The sequence below is a fragment of the Bombus terrestris genome, chromosome 7, assembly GCF_910591885.1.
Source record: "Bombus terrestris chromosome 7, iyBomTerr1.2, whole genome shotgun sequence".
In the NCBI taxonomy this organism is placed as follows: domain Eukaryota; kingdom Metazoa; phylum Arthropoda; class Insecta; order Hymenoptera; family Apidae; genus Bombus; species Bombus terrestris.
This window is the reverse complement of record NC_063275.1, coordinates 19,198,250-19,221,113: the sequence shown is the minus strand read 5'-3', so window position 1 is coordinate 19,221,113 and position 22,864 is coordinate 19,198,250. Positions and strand designations below refer to the sequence as shown.

The following is a 22,864-nucleotide window of genomic DNA, read 5'->3' as shown; positions in this document are numbered from 1 at the left end:
AAGAACTCTGCGGCGAATCTGCTGGTAAGTTATTCAATGCTATTTTTCTCTCTTCCTTCCGATGCCTATGGTTTGAAAATCGAAGATCGTAATTTAATATCTTACGTGTAACGGAATAACCTAACTCGTATTACATTCTATCATGTTTTAATTTATAAAATTACATTTCGAAATACGTATCATGTTTTGATTTATAAAATTATACTTTGAACTGTTTTAGTCGTGAATGTTAATACATTTTCAACAGAAAGGATACGTTATACAAGGTGCTTAGTATAATATGATACGTTCATTACTTTTACCACATCTGTCAATACGGTAGACAAGATAGTGTTCAAATTTTCTCCACATAATATTCACTTCTACGCTAAAAGCAAATACCCCGCGTGTTTTTCTATTTCTCTGATATAATGTGAAAATATTGTTATAAGGAATTTTATTGAAGAAAGAAAAAAACAAGGGAATTACCAAGTAAATTCTTTTTTACGTCATACTACAGCAACAGTATAGACTAATCTATCGCTTCTCGATTAACGAATTCCGATAGCGTAACATACTTCAAACGCATCTCAGTCAAAAAATGTTTTCGATAAAACAAGCTAACGGTTACTTTGTGTTAAAACTCTGTTCTACGCGAAAACACAGATATTCAACACGTTGCGGTAAACAAATTTAGTCAAAGCCAATAAATCACGATCATGCGATTGAGTTTTTTTTTTTTTTTACAAAGATACGAGGATTCCGTGTTTTTCAACAGATTCCCCTTGATCCGCGGGAATGTACCCTTGATCAACGGTTTTTCCATGACGATAACGGGAAATACTAGATGCGTAATCGGTGATTACGCGCGTGATTCGCAACGCGATTTTGACATTATCACCCGACCGCTGACGTTATACCGCGATGTAAACATTGTCGAAAACGCATTTATGTACAATGTAAGTACATGCATCGGACTCGATGTTTCGTCACGATAATTTCGTTGATTGGATTTGAATGGTGTTTGACTGTGCTCGCGCTACGCGCTCACGATATTATCCGTATTAACCGTAAAATGTCATCCACTGGTGAACGTGTGTCGTTCGAAAGCCATTAATGTGTGAATAATTGCGAAAAGGTGATGAAAATATATAGAGCGTACAATGACGAGCCATGGAACTCGGCTTGAAATTAATATACATATTTATTTCAAAGGAATATTATTGCTATTACACAACGTTCTTTTATGTCTCTTTATACAGGATTGTTCATTTGACCTAAGTATGGAATTATAATTTTTCTATCGAATTAAGAATATATAGAAGACTTGATCAAAAAATTCATAAGACGTTTATCACTTGCCTTCTTTTAAGTTACAATCTTATATCATTAAACATTATACCAATCTTCATAGGTATTCAAAATGTTATTATTTTACGATGATACATTGTCTGAGATGAACAATAACAGTTTGTAACGTGCTTTCGATTGTTTCAGGGTGAATAGCACCGCAAGCTCGAGCTATTCTATTTTTTATATCCTCTGGTGTATTGTATTTCGTTGTTCGTTATAAACGGTTCGTTTTAATTTTCCCTACAAAAGGGATCAAAATTGGTGCGAGGTTCAATGCACGCGATGGCCATGTTATAATTCCATTACGTCCAATGCAATAATTTGCAAATTTCATATTTAAAATTTGTCTTATGAAACGTGTACGATAAACTGGGCAATCCTCGTACTAATATCCACATTCTTCGACCAAGATCTACCGATGTATCATGTAAAAGCGTTCGTAGCTCATTTTGCGTATTTTTGAATGTTGCATTCTTTTGTCCGCTTAGTGTACTACTCATAAAGTAAGGTCCATTTATTTAGTAGTTTAAGATGCCGCGTCAAACATTTACGTTCCATAGCCTTAGTTTGTACGCATATTTCAATTGTGATTTCAAATGTGATTTGAGATTTTCAATTGACCAGTGACGCATATTTCTTAAATATAAACGACCATGGTTAATGAAAGATGTCTCGTCAATGAACAAAACATTTAAAAAAAATGATTAATCATTTTCATATTGTCGTGGAGCCGATTAAGAAAAATGCACGTGATTTTCAAAACCTCCCTCATGGAGATCCAAATAGCGAAATGAATAAATAAACGAAATAAATGATACGATTGGAACTTTTCTTCGTAAAGCATTCGTGTTGCGCTTGTTCCGGGAATACCACTTACACGCTCAAATTCGAATTATTTCTAATAATTTTTCTATTTCTTTCGTTTTTAACAGTTTCGATACTCGTACATTTCTTCACGATACTACCAGTTTTACGAACATTCTTCACTACCTTTGCTTATATATGTACAATGTAACGTGACAATTAGCTTTAGAAATCATCTCATGTGTATACATTTAATTTGCTACCTTTAAGCTGTTTATTTTTCGAGTTAGATAAATGATTATCATATTCATCTTTTGAATAATTTATTATAGGTGTTATATCGACACACCATTAGAGTTGAAAATGATCAGATGATCTTCAAGGCTCTGTAATGCGATAATAAACATATTTCCATATTTATAAGCTTCCGCTTGTCGCATTTTTTTTTATCAAAACCTGCGATTTCAATAGATATTCACCTTTAACCTTAATTTCACAGTCATTTTAGTGTCATATTTTTATATATGTACATGGGTGTGTGTGCGTATGTATTTAATTGAGTTTTACCATTAGCTACAGTAACAAAAAGAAAATGATGGCGATAAACACAAAAAAATCGATGACTCGTAAACTTGGAAGAAGTAACCTTTAAAAACAAATATTTTTGTATGATATTAATGCCTTTAATGCCATCCAAGTTATCTATAAAATGTTTTGCGTATAATAACATTAAAATATATATATAATAACATTTAAATGGACCACTCGGTATATCTTATAATATTTTCACGTATACATTTTGTATATTTTAAATGAAATAAGAAATTTGACGTATTGAACTTCGTCCAGTGAATTATCCTCTGACAAAATCCATACTAGAACATGAAATGAATTTGTTTAAATCAATTTTCCGGAAAATCAAATTCTAGATACAAGAAACGATTGCGTGGTTGAAGATACAATCGTCATTTCCATCTTATTCATCCATCATTCTCTGAATTTCTAAATTCCTTATAGACATTTCGCCGTCATAGCTCGTAAAACTGTATAGGGTTTTATATTTTCATGTCTAACGTAGGATCCAATTTTGTCGACTTAAAACAAATCCCTTTGATTTATGTCTATCAACTTAGAATAATATCTTTGTTCGATTAGTTCTTCGGTAAAAGTTGCATGCCGTTATTTAACAATTATTTTGCAACGAAATTATCAAACGTTATACCAATAATATATTTAAGTAGATTTCGGTCGTATTGATACAAAAGAAATATACGAAATAAGTTAGGACGAAATAAGAAACGACGAAGATATTTAATACTTGAAATAAAAAAAACAAATGGGTTTCTAATTTTCCAAGAAAAGGTGAAATTGTAAAGTTAAACAACATTACGAATATTATAATCGATTGCCTGTAAATTGTAATATCAATTAGATTACAAGGTATCAGAGCAAATTTTACAGTAACACGAAAGTGTATTGGTATTCAATAAATGAGCTTGTGTACGTAAAGGTGAAGGTTTGTGTACCTGTCGAGATTGGTTGCATGGGAATTTAAAGTGATTTTGTAATTATGTGTATAGTACTACATACTTCAAAGGCAAACACATTCCATGATTCGATACACGTTTTCAATATAACTACCTGAGAAAATTGAGTAAAACTAATGTAAATTAATTCTGGTTTCACTATCCTTTATAATCATGCTTGCAAAGATAAATAAAAACAGTGCAATAAATCAATATTATTTTAAATAACAATAATGTATAAATATTTAAAAATATGTCATGAATATTATTTGATTTTTGTATAATCCTGGCAATGCAAGATGAAAAATCTCTTTTAAATGAAAATTAATTTTACGATACATACTCTTTTTTCAAATTCACGCAGATATGATAATAATTGTAAAATTATTTAATTTTATTGAAAGCTCTCTCGTAGAAAAAAGAAACTTTGTCTTAACTACCATTACGTATTAAGCATGCTGATATAACATCCAAGTTTAAATTCAAAAAGAAGATTTTTAATCAGCATCAAATATATGTGTAGATTTAAATACTTTATCTTAATAGCTATCTTTTTACTACTTTCTAGCATTTTATCTTCGTCTTTTGTCTCATACACGACGTCCAGACCAGCTTGGTATTCACCAAGAGGAACAGCTCTTAAAAGGATCAAATTATCTTCTCCTCCTCAGCTTCGATATTTTCAGCTCCTTTCTCTAGAAATTGTGACTTTATACATTTCTTGCTACTAAAGCTTTCTCTTTTTTCGCGAACGGGGCAAAACTCGTGTCGGGTCGTAAAACTTTACGAGTTTCGTTTTCTTCTTGATTCAGCTCGCACTTAGTAGCGACCGCTTTCTGATGCGAAAACCTCACCATTCTCAGCGCATTCCGTTTATCCTTATTTGTTTTATTTAATTCTTCATTAGGCTGAACGGTAAACGTGTATGCCACAGCATATTCTCCAATATTCTGTTTGAATTTTGCAAATTCTCCAAGTTGTCGGACTGATACGTTGCGCAATTATATATATATCTTTCGTTGAGTCTTCTCAGGGTCTAACCCAATATTCAGAAACGGAGGAGTAAAATATTCCGTATTTCTACTTTTTTACTAAGATAGTGAAACTGGCTTGTGAGGTATTTGTAACAGTAAGATAAGTTCTTAAGGTTCGAATGAAAAAAAAAAAATTGAAAAAATTGTTTGAAACCATATAAATTATATAAATTATGTTATAAGAGAATAGGAAAGAAAGAGCTTTTTGCGAAGGGATAAAACCTGTAAACTTTTTCAAGGTTTATAGATGTTAGATGTTAGATTATAAAATTGATTTTGGGGATAACTATTGGTTTATACATAATTTATCATTTTGATCTTTCCAAAGGATGGCACGATTGAAAAATACAAAGAAGAATACTAGCGATAAATCATATTTCCTATTTTTTTTATAAGAAAGTAGTTTTAAGATGTACATTATGTTGTCAATGAATCCCATTTCACCGAAATTATCTTCGTACTTGATTTTGCAGTTAAACATATATTCTCTACGAAATTGAAGATATTAAGACATTGATTGTTTTAATAATTATACATCTGGCTTTCATAAGAGTTCGCCAATGTATCAGACATTTTTAAAAGATTCATATTTTCAGGTTATTTTCATTTTCAATCATCTCATATTAAAATCCTTCTGTTTAATCATATAGTGACATTAAAATAAAATAGTCGACGAAACAACTTACTTGTTATGAGTTTCTCCTGTGACCTTCAAATAGAAAATTTTGGCCACTGGATCACTTTTTCAATAAAATAAAGTAGGTTAAAATATGAATGTTTTCATATCATACATTTGCTCTTTTTCAATTATTAAATTTGAACTTATTATTATTAAAGGTATGATTGAATATAAAATATATATATTGGAAAATCTAATTTTGTAAATGACGATGATAAAATAAAATTTGAAAACCACGGTTTTATAGATATTCAAATAAAGTTCTTCTTTTTATATCGGTAAATGTCCTTTTCACTAATCGTATAACGTAGTTGAAGAAATCCTGGTCCCGTGGTCGAGAAACAGAAATTAATCTGCCGCCTAAGTTACGATTTACCCGGATTATTTCCCGAAATTATTCTGTTCCCCTGTGAACAGAACTCGCGGTTAAACTCCGCCTTGGTCACCGGCTCGATGTAATCAAATTGGAAATTTGCATAATGCAAATTCGACGAACTAGAAAAACAGTGAACGTTGAAGTTTCATGAGAACGCGAACGTACGAACGAAGTGGGTTCATCGTGTATCCACGAGCATTTCTATGCTCAATTAAGAGAGCACACGGAACACTGCTCAGAGGTAGAGCGACCAAAGAGGGAAATTCATTTTTGTCCAGCCTTTGAAGTAAAAAATTAGATATTTCTATTATTTACAAAATATACCGCAAAGAATGGATACTTTGACTATAAATGGGACGGAAGAAGCGTAAACAAATCATAGATTTTTAGGGCGCAATAAAATTAATTTGATAACTATTTGCTGTTATCCAAAATTAATATTTCTAGTAGTTTAAATATCAATTTATTTTGTATCACGCAGATTTTGATTCGAATATAACAAATATAGTAAATATTCAGTATGAATTCAGTGATATTAGGTTATTATTATCTGAATTTATTATTTATTTATAGTTGAAAATATCTATTGCATCGAAAATAAAAGAAATAACTTCTTACTCACAAATACTGCGTTTCTTTTCGCTATGATAACAGTGAATCACATACAATAGGCTCGCAGAAATATTCAAGCATCTTTTAAAGCAGAATAACTTTTTTAAAATTGGACTAAACGACGTGAGAAGACGAATTAGAAGAACGACGAATTAGTTTACTAAATGACACGTAAAAATATTTTGAAATTGCAATTGGTCGGAATCGCGGAGAAAATAGTAAAGGTCACTTTTTATAATCGAGTCTGTGTAATAAAAATTGAAAAAAAAACGCGCTATACATGTCGAAAATTTCACCCCAAATCAAATTTCAGCCCAGATCAAATGGAAACAGAATTTTGTTTATATAGTATTAGTTGGCAGAATTTTAGATTTTTAAATTATTTTCCTGTAACAAACAAAAAATATAATTTGTCATATTTTCCCTCGCACTCTTCATATTTTAATATTACGATATTATTGGCTGTGTATTATATTATTTTATTTAGCGATTATAACAAAATTGTTTAAGTGATAAGAAAATCAGCCCCAAAATGGTATAGCCAACCAAAATCCTCGTAATATACGTCTAATGGAAACATTTGTGAACAATAGAATTTTCTAACACTTTTAATAAAGTGCTTGCATTACTTATCGTTTAGTACAAAGGATAGAAATCTCGGTTCGCTACTTCGCTAGTATTTTTTGTTTCATTGCAAAAGCATACAATTCAAACATCTACGTAAATTGTGCAGGTTATTTCCAGTTGTGACGAGTACTTATAATTTGTAACTACGCAAAACCATGACAAGACACTTTCAATAATCCACAATCTGGTTTCATTATGTCGATTGATCGCCACATGTAAAATGACTCAGTGTTATTCTGGCTGATTGATTTATTACGTTATAATAGGTATAGTATTTTCCAGTTTTTATATGGCCTGTATCAATATTTATTTTACATTTCTGAACAATACTCGCGACATAGCTTTAGCTTTAGGAAAGCGTAATATGACGAAAATTTTCTTTTTCTTCTAACATGTTCGAAATTTCACAAAAAAACACCATATCACGATAAAAATTTGTATCGTTAGAATTAAAATTAAAACTTTTATTATTAATGCATCGGTTAAGTTTTTATTGTTAGAATGACCGCTGAAACGTAATTTTTAGAGCGATATATATAATATGTGTGGATATGAATTTTCTAAGGAATTGAAAAGTGGATTTCACACATTCAATCGATGAAGAGTGCGACGAATATTATGTTACAACCTGATAATTGACATACCAGTAAGCATTTAAGATTAAACTTGAGATTAAAAAGACTCTTTTCTTTCTATAATTCCATAATTTGCAATAACGTTATTTACTGTAACTTTTTTATTCTTTCCGGTGTTTAAATGTCCTCGACCGTGTACGACTTGAATTGTAGATTGAGTGTTAACATTCCTCCCTTTTCTGTATCGTTAGCCGCAACCGGTCGTAATCTGTTTAATGAAAACGTATTATTTTGAAAGGATCGACGAGAAAAACAAGAAATGAAGAAATATCGGTATTCTATCGATAAAGATAAAAGATTTAATGAAAATTATTTTAGACAATTTTTTCTATAATATTTTTTTACGTTAAAAGGTGCAGTATTGTTGTACCTTGTAAAAGTAAAGTATCCTTGCTACACGAAGGACAATAAAAATTTTTATGATAATGAGAATTGTATTTTTATAAAACGAAAAAATATGAAAGCATTTCTGAAATAAGTATTTTTGCAGCGTGTTTTCTCTCGTCGTTATTTATGTTATTTCGAACAAATGGTTGCACAGGATTATTTTCACTGCTGAAAATCGTAAATTTTCCGGTACTTTGCCGTAATGGCACAAAAAGTACAAACGAAACAGACCTGAACATGTGTATGTTTCGTGATCTCGTCATTAGCTAGCTCTTATAACATCTACATAACGTAACATAATAACACCAAAAGTATCATTTTATATAGCTTAATTCATTAATTCATAAATCCTTTTTTGAAATTCATCTGTTAAAACATAATTTGTTAAAAAGGGAGATTAATTAGTAAAAGAAGCATCGTTTAAATAAATGTTTTCATTTCTAGTTATTCAAATAAATCTGATTACTTCTCATATGTATATTAAAGATTAACTTCTAACATTTACAAAGAGAAACTAGGTTATTCCTTCGAAAATAATAATTAAGTAATCATTTACATTTCATAGTACGTTTTAAAACATTTATCAGAGGGTAACTTTATCCATTCACCATTGTTAATTTTATAAACCTCACACGCATATCAAACGACGGTACGTTTACCTTTTCTAAAACATACAAATCTTAATCTCCAATCTAGTTTCATGGAACGATTGCTATTGACATTTCACTGTCACTTTTAATGCATCTGTCGAAGTATAATTTCTGCGATCTAAATAGGAATGAAATTTGGTTGGCTAATCAATTATTCCAAACTGACGTATTGAATAAGCAATAGAAAATTTTCAAGTGTATGCTGATGTATGGATTTCTCTGATGTGGAAGAATATAGTCATTATTTGATCATATCTATCAATTTCGAACATGCTTTTATTATAGATTATAATGGATAACTGTCTGAGATCTAACTTCTTTATTCAAACCAAGTGTATCAATCATACATCATAATATTATATAGGACACAGCGTGTTGCTGAATGTTTTATTCAAACAAATAGGAAGTGATTCTTTGAAATATATCAAAAGCATAAAATACAATTTTTTTTGCCTGATATATATGCATCAAATTCTTCTTGAAAATTTATTTCACATGCTTGCATTTATACAAGGTATATCGTGCAACTGGGGCTAAAATATCTTTAAACTGATTATAAATAGATAAATGTATCATGAAACAAAATTAAGCAGTTCGTTTGAAACATGCAATTACGTCTTATACTTTTGCTTGCATTTTTAACGTATCTTCTCATCCTATATGAACAAACATTGAAATTCATGCTTTAAAAATCATTTATTTAAAAATTAGGTATTGCAATCTGAAATTTGGATTATTTTGACATATCATTAAACGTTATGTCATATTTATGATATATTATTATATACATTTCCATCTTCTTCTTCGTACTATTTATCATATGAGTCAAGTCTGATCGTCATCAATAATGTTATATTACATACATACATATATGTCATGTGGTAATCTCAAAACGAAATTTGTTTATAGCACATATGAATATTCATATAAAATTGTCACTTTCTAAAATAAAGAGTACTGTAGACATAAAAATTATATCAGCTAGCAATTATTTCTTCTTCGAGATTTTTTCAATTTCATAAAAAAAATATTTCTCTGTCACTGAAAATATTCATTCATTCAGCTTTCATATGAAAGAATTACATAATCAGAGTTTTTAATGGAAAATGAAATGGATTTTTTTTCGACACTGTGTATGAACCGTTGTACGGAAATCAGTACAACATACTCTCGTTTTCATCGCAAACATAATCTACTTATAGGGAAAATCCTGTTATCGCGTAATTGTTAGGAATCTCTGTGCGTCCTATTGGATCTAGTAACGTATTCGCCACAGTGCATTGATTCACTTACTTATTTTGCTACACGTACTTTCCAAATGTAAATAATGGAAATCTTTTAATGTAGACTGTAGATCATAATTTAGATAATCGGTAGTTGAATAATCGATAATGCGATTAATGCGATTGGTACCCAGAGTTAGTGTTATCATAATAGTAACGCGATACAGATATGTCTGTAATAAATTCAACAAATCTTAGATACAGGACTATTACGCAGGCCTGAGGATCACGTGTTCTACATTTATTATTATATCTACATTTATCTACATTTATTTACATTTATTTACATTTATCTACATTTATTATTATACAAATTTATTTATATTTTGTAAAGCCATAAAAACGTGTTATGTCGAAGAATAAGGCTATAATTTAATAAATTATGGAACTCTTGGTAATTATGGATACTTGGTAAGATGATGCATTTAAAACTATGATCTTCGAACCGTCATACGAATTTCACAGGATTGAATTTTGATAAATCTATTGTTGTTGACTTTCTGTTTATTTATGTCGTCTAGTAGTTGTAAAGTGCTTTAATATATTAAAGTTAAGATGGTGATAAACTTAGGTTCCAAGATAATCATTTTGATCACTGGTTTATAAACAAATAATTCAACAGGTTTAGAATAAACCGCGGAATAACTTCATAAATCCACGAAGACCTGAGTTCTGTTGACAAAGATTAAATACTATTCAGTGTTTATTATAATCTTTAATATCGGTCATGTTTTATAGTTTGTTGTCTTAAAATAACGTGAAAGTTAGTTTACTTTTCTAGAATATTTTGTGTGGTGGTAAATATTTAATTATATGAAATTTAATTGATTTCATGAACAAACCAATTTGCATTTTAAAATTTAATTTCATCAATACAATTAATCAATGGATCTTCATCGGTGATGATTCACAATTAGTAGGTAGTACTTATATCGGAGACTGATTAATTCAGTTACTTTTAAGTTATTACTAAGTTACTTACTAAGTTACTTTTAAGATATTTTAAGATATTTTTAAGTAATTTTAGAGTATATATTTCATCCTAATTTGTATTTTTATGTTATGGCACAGACCATCAATATTTATGATCAAAGATATAGAATAAAGATTAAAATTAAATATTATTAACGCAAAGCGTTGTGGGACTTATAACCCAATGTCAGACGATTGAAAACACTAAAGAATTTACTTTTAAAGGAATTGACAGCAAAGACAGAGTATTGTCATTAAAAGTGAGTTTGGCGTAATATATTAACGAGGCGTGAAGATGTTCTTCTTATATTTAAATGATGCAAGAAACGAAACGATGTTTCATTTTATAAAAGTAAAACTATTCTACTCAAAGTTATTTATTTGCATACATGTATGTATAATTCAATTAAATTCAATAAAAGCTTAATCGATACACAATTCAATTAAAAACAATCAGTTTTCAGCTACAGTTTTCAGTCCCTATTTACTCATTTCCCGTAGTAATTATAACCATGCGGTATGTAAAAGATTTTTTTTTTGTACATGTAAAAGCGAAGTATTAAAAAGACAATTATGGATAATTCTTTAATGGATGATTTTTTGATGGAGAATCATAATAGCAAAAATATAAAGCATAAGTATCGTGAAATAATTGGTGCAATTAGTACAGAAAAATAAATTATAAATGCTATACACTAAAAATAAATTATAAATGCTATACACTACATTATAGAATATGACAACAATTTTCAGGAAACAACGTGGTTAACTATAATATATAAAACTATATATTCCGTACAATTTTCCATTATAATTAAACAATCATTAATTCGGACTTTATCGCGATCGATACCCATGGTCGTAACATTTCATTTGATGAGTATTGTATCATCACGATTATCAGGGACACCCGTTGCATACGTGAACACCCAGACGTGTTGGTATTCCATCTAAATCCGCTAATTACCCATCACTATTGTCCATCGACAATGAAAGCATGTTCTTAATTAAATTCCATTCTCGGCAGAACACAAGGTCCTGCTTTGTCGTTGTTCTGAAAAGGCTTTCGATTAATGAGCTTGCACAGCCTGCTACGAAAGCTGTAAGCTGCAATGAGTAACGACACCGGCATTAACATACATAGTTCGGCAAAACATCGCAGAGCTATAGCGAAAGAGAAAGAAGTAGTCTCAATACCCCACCAAACAAGCCGGTGGCGTGAGCGGTGCGCGCACGCGCACTCAACGAGCGCCTTTAAAGCTTGCTGCCGCCAAAATGCATTCCCAGAGTCAGTTGTGCACTACCGGTTGCGAAGTACGGGTCGTATTGTGATTACGTGTTCGTTGACTGGTATTCGCGAATTAAGAATAACGCTTTACAGTATCGGAGAAATTGAAACAACGTGCGTTTGACACGTTCTTTGCATTCTATTTAACCTTTCGAGGAAACACGCTCGTTCTAGACTATCGTGTGTTAACGTTTCGAAAACACTTTTGCTCTCGTGTGCGAGTCAATTGCATTCGCGTTTTTCACTACGACCTCGTCTGAGTGAAACAGAATCTGTGAAACAAACTGTCGTCGAAGAAGTCTAGAAATGAGAAAACTTATGGAGAAACAGCTGTCTTGGCTTGCCTTACTCGTCACAGCGTTCTACTCTCGTGAGTAACTTTTACGTATCTTTCGTGTGTTTTCTCGATAGAAACTCTGAAATAGTCTTTACGTATGGTCTCGCGGACAACAAGATTATCTCATTTTCGGTCAACGAAATCTCGATCGGACAGTCAAACACCATTCGTGGTGTTAAATGCAATAACGGTGGTATTTCGAGGGAAAGGTGTGTGTATATTTATGTTTGAAGAATTTGATTTTTCGCAACAGTCGACCTAACGTGGTATATTGAAAGTAATGGCGGCATAATTTTCGTATCCAAGGAAATATTTTACTGATCGAGATTCGATGATCGAATACGTAGATTCGAAACGTTAGACGGGGCATTGGAGGCGGCGTTAATGTTCTATCTTTAGATATTTTCGCTCTATTTCTGACTTGTTTTGCGAGTGTAATTATAATAGCCGCCTGTGAGATCTCGTACGAGCTACTGCGTGTGAATTCGTAAATTTGTTTACACACGCTGCCTCTGGTGACTAAACCATTAACTGACCTACACAGCGTACACTGTGTCCTTGATTTCATTCAATCAGACACATCTGCCTGCGTAACTTATCAATCGCGTAAATAGTCCAATTTACGACTTCATCATCGAGGACGATTTTATTATCTCTTTATAACGATATCAATGTATTTCATTCACAAATTTTTACGTTATTTAAAGGATTGAACTTCCTTATTAAAAATAATCATAAGATCGATTATAAATTGAAATCATAATATCGATGGATGGTGTTAACAGAGAAAAAAGTTGATGTATGTTCTTTTTTTTCTCTGATGCCTAATTGGTCAATTAAACGAAATATAGCTGCAGCAAATTGAAAATCAACAGCATATGTTGTGATGCGCAGTCGCGATGCGTTCGTATTTTATTAACGTCAATGGTTTGATTTGTATGAGTAAATCTAATGTTAAATAAAAAACTGTATTTAATTTCATTCGGAAACGGTATTTACGATCGCATAAAGAGTGAAACACGCATGGCGTGAAATTCTAGAATGATCGTTTGAGAACAGGATCGTGCAATTAGATTTTCTCGTGGTGCGATACTAAAATAACACGATGCTCTTACCACGTGGGTGAGTCTCTCCGTTACATCGTACGAGATGACGTCGCAGTCGCTGATTGGACGACCGGATGGGCGTGCGCCTGGCCTTACCTTAGCAGCGTATAGCGATGGGACTGACTCAGTCCTTGGAACTTTCGAACAAGCCGGTTGTCAAACGTTTTCCACGGTAATTACATAAATCAAAGAAGATCGTGTGATCGTAGATTTTACACATTGCTTTGAAACTTGTTCTGAAAATTAGATGATAATTAAGGTGTATGTTTGATGAATCATTCATAGGATGATAATATTTGATTCATACAAGATTTGATTCTGAAAATTATGGCTTTAAATCATTGATATAGTAAATTATCTTTCTTCGGAGTGACATAGAAGCACTTCCTGTTTAACAATATGTACATAAAATGAGATATTTACACTTGAATTTTTGGTATTTGAATTCAAATGAATTTAGACAGTCGACATTAAAATTCGGTAATGAAATTTACACTAAAAGTAGAAAGAAACGAATATTTTATGTCTTTTAATTTATCATTTTGTATCATAAAGAACAACTTATCCCACGATTATTACTTACGTAAGTCTATATGGATCTTTTAAAAGTCACTGCTTTTGTAGACAACTTAAAACCGTCAGTATGTATTATGCTGCACAGGAGTTCTTAGGCTATTTTTAGCATTAACTATAAAGTAAGATCATGAACAGATGCTCAGGGTTAAATTATACTTCCTGTATATGTATTTTCTATTTTACATAATTTTTTCATTTTGTTAAAATCTAAAAATATACGCACAGAACAAAGACAGAAATAACTTAGAAAAGATTATTCAAATCATTAAGATGTATTATTTTGTTTATAACTTTAGTTGTTACAGGACTCTTATGTTAAATATTGTAATAAAAACTTGAATTATGCAGACTAAGATTAGATATCTTTTTTGTACGTTTTATGTCTAGTACGTAAATCCATCGCGTTTTTCGATCATTGCTTTAATCACTATTAGCATTTGTGTGTATTATGTTTTCTACAATATTTGTTATTTTAAGTCACACTCATATTTCAAGTATACTTCTCAAAGCTTTCTAACTTATTGAAAATTATTTCAATAGAGTGATTTAAATTAGAACATCGTGCAAGTCGACACATAATTTTTCATTCATAATTTTGTTATAATTATTGTAAATAATTTTTGTAAATTTCTGAATACAAAATGAATCCTTTTACATGAATACAAAATTTTAATAAATTAAACATTCCTTGATTTCCTTGATAATCAATTGTCACATTTCTTATAAGAGCAGGAAAAGACTACACATTTATGAATGAAGTTATTATATCTGATTTTAATTAAAAATTTAGTGTGTTCTGGGTTTTGCGTTCGTTAAACTTGAAATTCGGTATTTAACATACGCTTGGCGCCACATTTTTTTTTTTTTTGGTTCCAATCTGTTTACATAATATTACGTGATAGTTACGCTGAATCAAAACAGTTAATTAATGTACGAAGAGAACGACGCTGCGCAACAATGACTCGAGTGGCAGGTGTCGATTGTCCACCTTAATACAAGAGGTCAACGATGACAATTGTTCTGATCGATTCCATCGCTATTCCATGTACACAATGACAAAACCGCATGTCAAGGTTTTCTCGAATCCATGCAGAAAATGGTCGCATTGGAATATCAAAAACATTCTCAGCCTCTTTTTCTTCACAGGCCGTTCTCTCATACGAGGAGAGCCGGTTTCTCGCCATGCATTCCATCGAGTTTAAGTTCTCCTTTCGTAACCAGCCGCGTAGGTATACGTGCGCGCCCAAGATAGACGGATGTCCGGTCATCAGTATCTCTCTTCTTCCGCGAGAACTCGCTATTCGCGGAATGCGAAATGGCATCACGTTATTTTCACTCCCGCCACTGTTGAAATGCATTTCCATGCTGCTGCTTTTATATCGTTAACTCTCTGTAATCGAATTTTTCTTTGTTTGCGAAGAAAAGAAATTACAATTCCTCGTTCTGATGGAAGTAGGAAGTAATAACTCTTAGAAACAAGTCGTGTAGCAGTGCAATGATATTATGACGAAGGAAAGTAGCGTAATAATAAACGTATGGGATAGTACTGTTAAAGGTATTATAAATCTTCGTTACTAATCGAATTTCCTCGTTATCTATGGTAAATAGTAAGAAATCATTTTTCAGATATAATTATGTATGAATTTTTAAAAATTTCGTAATTTTCTATTTATAATACACACTAATTTCTATCACTATCGCTCAATAGTAATTAATATTTCTTTAATCTCTAAAGTATTTGTCCGATAAAGATTTTGAAATTGATACGAAGACATTCGATATTAATTGAAGGAGTAAATTTAAAATTTCCGACTACATACATAAATCATATATTTAATTGTAGTATAAGTCCTTTAATAAATAATCGTAATAAATAATAGTCATGGTATACGCAGTGAATATGTGAACGGTCATTTAAAATAATTATTGGAAAGTAATTTCTGTTTCGAAATCGATATAATAGTAGATATTAAAATCGGCTAAAGTGATTCTATTATCAGATAACTGAAAACCCAAGATTCAATTTCATGAGTTAATTAATTAGTCTCGTTAAGCGGGAAGAGGATAAAGATTTTCGAGTAACTGATAACAATAGTTTAAATTAACGAGCTCTTGAAAATCGAATTACTTTTTTACGCCTTTTATGGGAAGCAATTCTTGTAATTTCTTACTTGCATAATCTGTGCATTGAAAGTATTATCAAATGCTGAACACGCTATATAGAAGAAAGTGATAGCGATCGAAGTAACTCGATTTCTATTTCGTTGATACGGTTCTACCTTCACCAATGAAAATTTTCAGATAAAACCCATTTTCAAATAAAAGCTGCCCTTTAATTCATTTTAGAAACGTAGAATTTCGAGCACGCACTTTACGTTTGTTCTTAATTGCATTCTTAAAAATAATTCTTAACTGTATTTAGACGCTTAAAATTGTTTTATAATCATTTTGTTCTTTTATATATTCCCGTTGAACGCAATGTTTAACCAAATAGAAAATTGAAGCATTCGTTGCTCTTAAGATGAAGTATATATAGCATATGGTCCGATTTTAGATTTTAAAATTCCGTTCAGTAGTGCGAGTATTTGAATATGATCTATGTACTATAAACAGTTCTAATGTTGGTAATGACATTCTCGATATTTTAGTTACAATAGACCCTGTTTAAACTATTAATATTCGTTGGGTCTCTATGTATCTACTTACAATGTAGTTTGAATAACTTTCTTGGCAAAGGAGGAGTATGAAAAGTGTATTCGAGCAATTTATTGGATTTAAAAATGAATATCGATATTATTAGATCAAGCTTAAGCTAGCAAAAATGTATATAGAGTGACATAACACATATTCCAAGTAGAAAAATAATAAATCCTACATTTTAATTATATTTCTAGCAAAAATATCTTACATTAAATTATCTCATATTATCAGCTGTTTCTGAAGATTAATTCTATTTTAACTGTTAGACAGTCTTTCCAACAAGATTGTATTTAAATTATTGACGATCGAATGCCATAAGCATAACAATGTCGCCGTCGTATGCTCTTCACATACTCCAGAAGCTCTATTTATTACTATAAAATTTTGCATAGCATAGTGATGTTACAAATGTTACAGCTCTCAACTAGCGAGCAGTTCTTTTAAATTTAAATAAACGAACGCAACGTAGCCATTGTACGTTTTAAAGACTTCACCCAAGAACATCATATAATCGTCTCTACTTAGCAATTCGCAATGATTTTTAAGAATCGCGTGAAGTATCACAGCACACTGGCGATTCAAAAGCGGTACAGATGAGCACGAATGATGATGCGAGTAACCATTCAGGCTATTCATTCTTTGCGTTATCAATCAACGCTCAAAGACACACACCTGTCCTTCGTAACGGAGTTAACATCTATGAAGGCTCATCATCTTCTTTGATCCTGTTCGTGTTTCAACTTTAGCCTGTTCGTTTAGATTTAGATTTAAACTGTTTTCGTTACGATTAATTACCGAAGCTTTCAGTCGAAAAGAGTTTACCGGGCCTAAAGTTCATTCGAAAGAAAATCAGCGTATAAAGAACCAATGGGTATGCGTATTTACGAAACTCAGATCTTATAGAGACATCGCTTTAAATTCAGATTACGATTATGGCTAGGATAAGGTAGAATACGTGCAGTTTAATCACATTAAGAGGATTCCTTCGCACACTGTTCGTTAGAGAGGAGCAAGGTATCGGTATAGTTTTCGTAGTCTCTGGATCTTTCAGGATTCGACCACTGTTAGCTGACTTTATACCTTAATCCAAAGTCGAGAAGTTCTCGCGTAGTATTGAAACTTGGTCCCTTCAATTATAGCTGTAAATAACGACACAACCACCATCGGTCGGCTTACTGGCCCAGAACCCGCGTTTTTTTCTTTTTTGCTAGTCTTGTTTCATTCGCTTGCGTTCTCTCTCTCCCTTTCGTTTCGTGCAATTTCATTCGTCGACTTTTACTTTTCGTTTACCTTTTGTACCGCAATCAACGCGCGAGAATTCTCTGGTGAATATGGAAAACAATGTACTCGGAAGTACGCGGCACTGGTCTCGATCTGTTGATTTTAAACGGGCGTCGATTGTATCGGCCCTGTTCATCTGCTTTTTTGATTGACCAGAAACTCGAGCTGCGATTCCGTTGGGACGATCCAGTTGTTATCTATTTATTGAATGTTACTTCATTCAGGACTCCCCCTTTTTTTTAGCACTGCAGTTTGTTCGTTCCTTTTTTTTTTCCTTTTTCTCAAATTTAATCGAGATACGATAGATTTGATTTACGTTTCGATGGTAGTTTGTAAACGTTTTGTAAGCTAAAGTATTTATGAAATTAATGTTTGAATACCGTTAAAAATTCGTTATTGGTATAAAAAATTATTGGATCATACAGTTTTATCTATTAATTGGATGTTACTTGATTCATTATTCTCTCTCTCTTTTTTTTAAATGCTATTTTGTCCATTTTTTTTTTTAATTTAATCGAAACGCGATAAATTTGATTAAAAATTTCGATGGTAGTTCGTTAACGTTTTGTAAATAGAGATATCTATGAAATTGATTTTGGAGTACTGTTAACATTTTGTTATTTCTATGAGATTTCGCGAGACTTTAAATTTGGTGTAAATGTTTGTTCGATTAATTAAAATTCCATATGATTTAAGTAACGAGTACTTGGAAATATTTAAATTCTATCTCTGTGATTTGAATCGTGTTTAATTCAATACTTTCGAAGGTTCACTCTATATTATAATTATTAATTCCGATAGGAGTGACCAATTGATTGGATGACAATTAAATCGGAGTTAAAGTAAATTGAAATATTCCTTCGGTCGTAGACTCTGAATGCAATTGAATATCAATAAAATTAAATCGTTTTATAGTCGTACACCGTTATTAATTCCAATTGCATTTTAAGTAATAAAAGCGACAATTCAGTATCTGCCAAGTAATTGATTTATCAATACAATTAAAGTTTCGTGAACCTCAATGGTATTTAATTTTTCTACATGAATTGTAATTGGGGTAACAATTAATCCAATTTATCTTTATGAATTTTTTAAATTTCTTAACATTTCAAATTTTACGCTTCTCTTATTCTCTTTGCTAACAAGATCATTGTTTAATAGTATATAAAGGGTAAACATTTTCTAAGCTTTATCCATGCTTGGAATTAATATTTCATAGTTTAATAACAAATACGATTCATGGATATAGTCTAAGATCGTTTCATCGTTCGACTATTGAAACAAAGTATTTGGTCTAAAGACTGCTTGTAAAAAGCAGTTGTTTCACGTTGATTTACGATGAATTGTAGGAAGACGTTTCAGTTCGATACCGAGCCTCATAATTAACGTGAGGTCGTACATGCAACCCGATCATTTCGAGAGGGAAGTCGCAAGACCAGGAAAGTTTTTGGCAGCCGAAAAGCAGGGTCGTTTGTTGGCAGGGTCATCCATCTGTTTTGTCGAGGTGTCGAGTAGAGCCAAGAACTGCAAGAAGACTCGTTCCTATGTCGGTCATTTTAAGTGCGACAGACGAGCAATTTAAACCCCCTGCAAATTATCGCGTACAATGAATCGATTAGCGGTTATTGATTCGTGAATCTTCGATAAAAAGAAAACGTTTCCTCAGTGATAAGATACTATCTTGATACATACTATTTGAGATTACTCGATTCAATAAGTGACTCTTCTTTTTTATCTTTTAGCTATGTAGGGAGGATTACAGGGAAACGCTACAATGGTTGATTTAGATTCTTGAACATAGTCAGAATATATTGGTTTTCGACATTTTAAGGTCTATGGAGTAGTTTTTTGTGATAAATTTTACAGAAGCTTTGAAGAACGAATCTCTGCAATAATTTTCAGAGTATTAGAAATGAATTATTTCTAGCAGTTTTAGTAATTTTAGTAATTTATTATAATGAGCGAAACGACTTTTTACTGTGATCTCCACTAAAAATGTTGCGCTTTATTCCAGCGAAATATTAACCCGTTGAAGCTGAAAATCTGATAACATGTGAGCTTCGACACTGATATCTGCATCCGTTAGATGTTATCGACGATTATTGATTTTTACACATCTCGCGATCTGCTTGTAAAAATAGCCTATTTGTTTAAAAAATGTTTGCTAATCTTTCGTTACTAAGAGATTTGCCTTTTAAAAGACGAACGTCACACTGATCGTAATTACTTCAAAGTTACTGACCAAACGTATTATACTTTCGTATTATAAAAATTCAAGAATAAAAGACTATTGCATTTTTGATTTCCATTCATGTATCACTAAACTTCGTAAAATGAACCATTTTAAATCAGTTGTAAAGCGATGAAAGTGTATTTGTCATATTTCAAGCGATTCAGGGTTGGTGGAAGCGAAAAGGTAACAAGATGAAAAATGCCAACGCAAAAAATTCCAGAGTCAGTGAAAGAAAGACGAATTCACGATTGTAGAGATATGTGACGAATGCTTTTAATTTTGATTAAAAGCAATCGCGTTTTTTAACGATGGTAGTAGCGGAAACAATTTGTCGCTCCATTTTGCAGAATCGCCCTTTGAAAGCTTAATTTAATGCCGTTGATACATGTGTTCCATCGTGGTGTCTGATTTTCCGAATTTTTTCCACCATTTCGATTTTTCCTCGAAAACGAAAATGCTTGCTGGACCATTATCTCTCACGGCCGGTTTGTAATTTACCCTAATGGAAAGGTTATCCGTACTCGACTTGTTCGAGCCCGTATAACGTTATCTTCGTTATTGTTGTTATTGCTGTTAAATACATGCCAGAGGCGACGTCAGGTCAAAGAGTATCCGATTCTGATGCGGGAGATGACAACGTTATCATCATTGTTTTGTCTACTGTGCCAAAGATAATAGACGTCGTGTGTCAGTTGCACGCCGGATATTGTTGCTGATCTGGACATTAAAATTACTGATCGTCGTTGCAGTATTTAATTAATGTGATCAATGATTTTAATTAACGTACTCGATTAAGACGTTCTTCTGCTGGAAGCTGTGGTGTTTCGGCATCTTTCGCAACAAAACTATACGATTTGAGTTTGTTGAAATTTTGCACATATTTATTATATATTTATCTATATCTTAATAATATTCATAAATTTTTTTTAATGAAATATTCAAATTTGAAGAGTATGTAAAACCTGGAATACATATTTATACATTTTTATAGTTGAATTTTGTTTAATTGGTAAATTAATTAATATGATGATAATAAAGAAAGAATTAACAATAGCCATGTATTTTATCTAGTGTTTTTGTAAAGAAAATACAATTGTCTAGGATTCGGAACCGGTTTTTTCATCGTTTAGTTAATCAATAATTTGGGGAAGCGGGAAAGGGAAAGTCGTTAATTAAAAACGTGACAACATTTTGAAGTCTAATAAAAATAATAATCTTTATCTTTTTGTATTTTTTGTCGATTGGAGAAATGAAAAAGTAAGAGATTTTGAATTAATTCTACCAAGGTTTACAACAATACATGCGTTAAAGGTGTACATAAAATTTAGAGTTTATCAAGTAGATTTCTTAATATTACGGAAACCGCTCTAAAAGATATTTAAACATGTATCATTTTTCAAACTCAAAGATAAAATTTTAGACATATATTTAATAATAATTCTTTCTCTTTCTTTGAATCTGAATCTTCCCTTTTCTGTTGAACCTTGCAGTGCTTATGGAAATTTAATATAATACTAAAAAATGGATTTTTGATGACTATTGCTCGTGAATATTTGAAGGGATGTAACTATAAGGAGATGTCAGAGTTCTGGAAGATAAATTGCAGTAAATACTAGATGATAGTTCTCATAATAATTTCTGAATAGAAAATGTGCTCACTTTTGAGAAATAAAGTTACTAATTCATAGCATAGTTATGTTATTGTAATAAGGCAGTAACATATTCATTGCATTTCTTTGTCCAAATGAATATCTTCGAGTCCAATTATGTAATGCGACATGAACTTTTCATACAAGTATTTTTTTACTTTTGTAGTTGAATTATTTTGTACCAGATTTTATCTCTGTAATTTTCTAAACGATCTAATTTCGTAATTTTCTAGTAAATCTCAATTACGTTCATTATTATTATGGTTCATTTTTTAGTATTTTTTGAAATATCGGTTGATTCTTTTACTTTGAAACTTTTCAATATCTTTCGAATAAAAAGATACACGCTCCTGAATATTTGATATCCGGAAAATCTTATTAATATATTATTCAATACTAACGATTTCGTATCTATAATTTGATTCGCGGAAATTATATTGGTTTATTGTTTCACCTGTATTAACGAGGCACGTTGAAAAGGCAAAAAGTCATCGTGATTATTCGGAATGGTACTATTACATTTTCAATCATGATATCTTGCTCGACATTCTGTTTATATTTACCTTTTAAACCGGCTGGCGAGATATAAATGCAGGAAAGTTGGTTTCGAAAGCTCGCAAATGTTGCAACATTTCGGAGGTGGATGAAAACGGTCGAATAAATTCACGGGAACGTCCACTCAGATTTCTAGTTGAAAATTACATCGCCAGATGCAATTTCCTGGAGCAAACGTCAATAGTTTTGTTTGCAGTCAGTTACGACATTCTTCCAATAAAT

At 31.6% G+C, this 22,864-nt stretch overlaps 1 protein-coding gene across 1 annotated transcript in view; it reads left to right on the top strand.

Moving 5' to 3' along the window:
- Nucleotides 1-12,208: 12,208 nt before the first annotated feature.
- The window catches only part of LOC100645716, an 81,272-nt gene continuing 70,616 nt past the window's right edge, over nucleotides 12,209-22,864 (top strand). Inside the window, exon 1 of the mRNA XM_003396770.4 lies at nucleotides 12,209-12,575. Coding sequence (XP_003396818.1) covers nucleotides 12,512-12,575 — 64 coding nt within the window. The 5' untranslated portion in view covers nucleotides 12,209-12,511. The remainder of the gene's footprint in view (nucleotides 12,576-22,864) is intronic.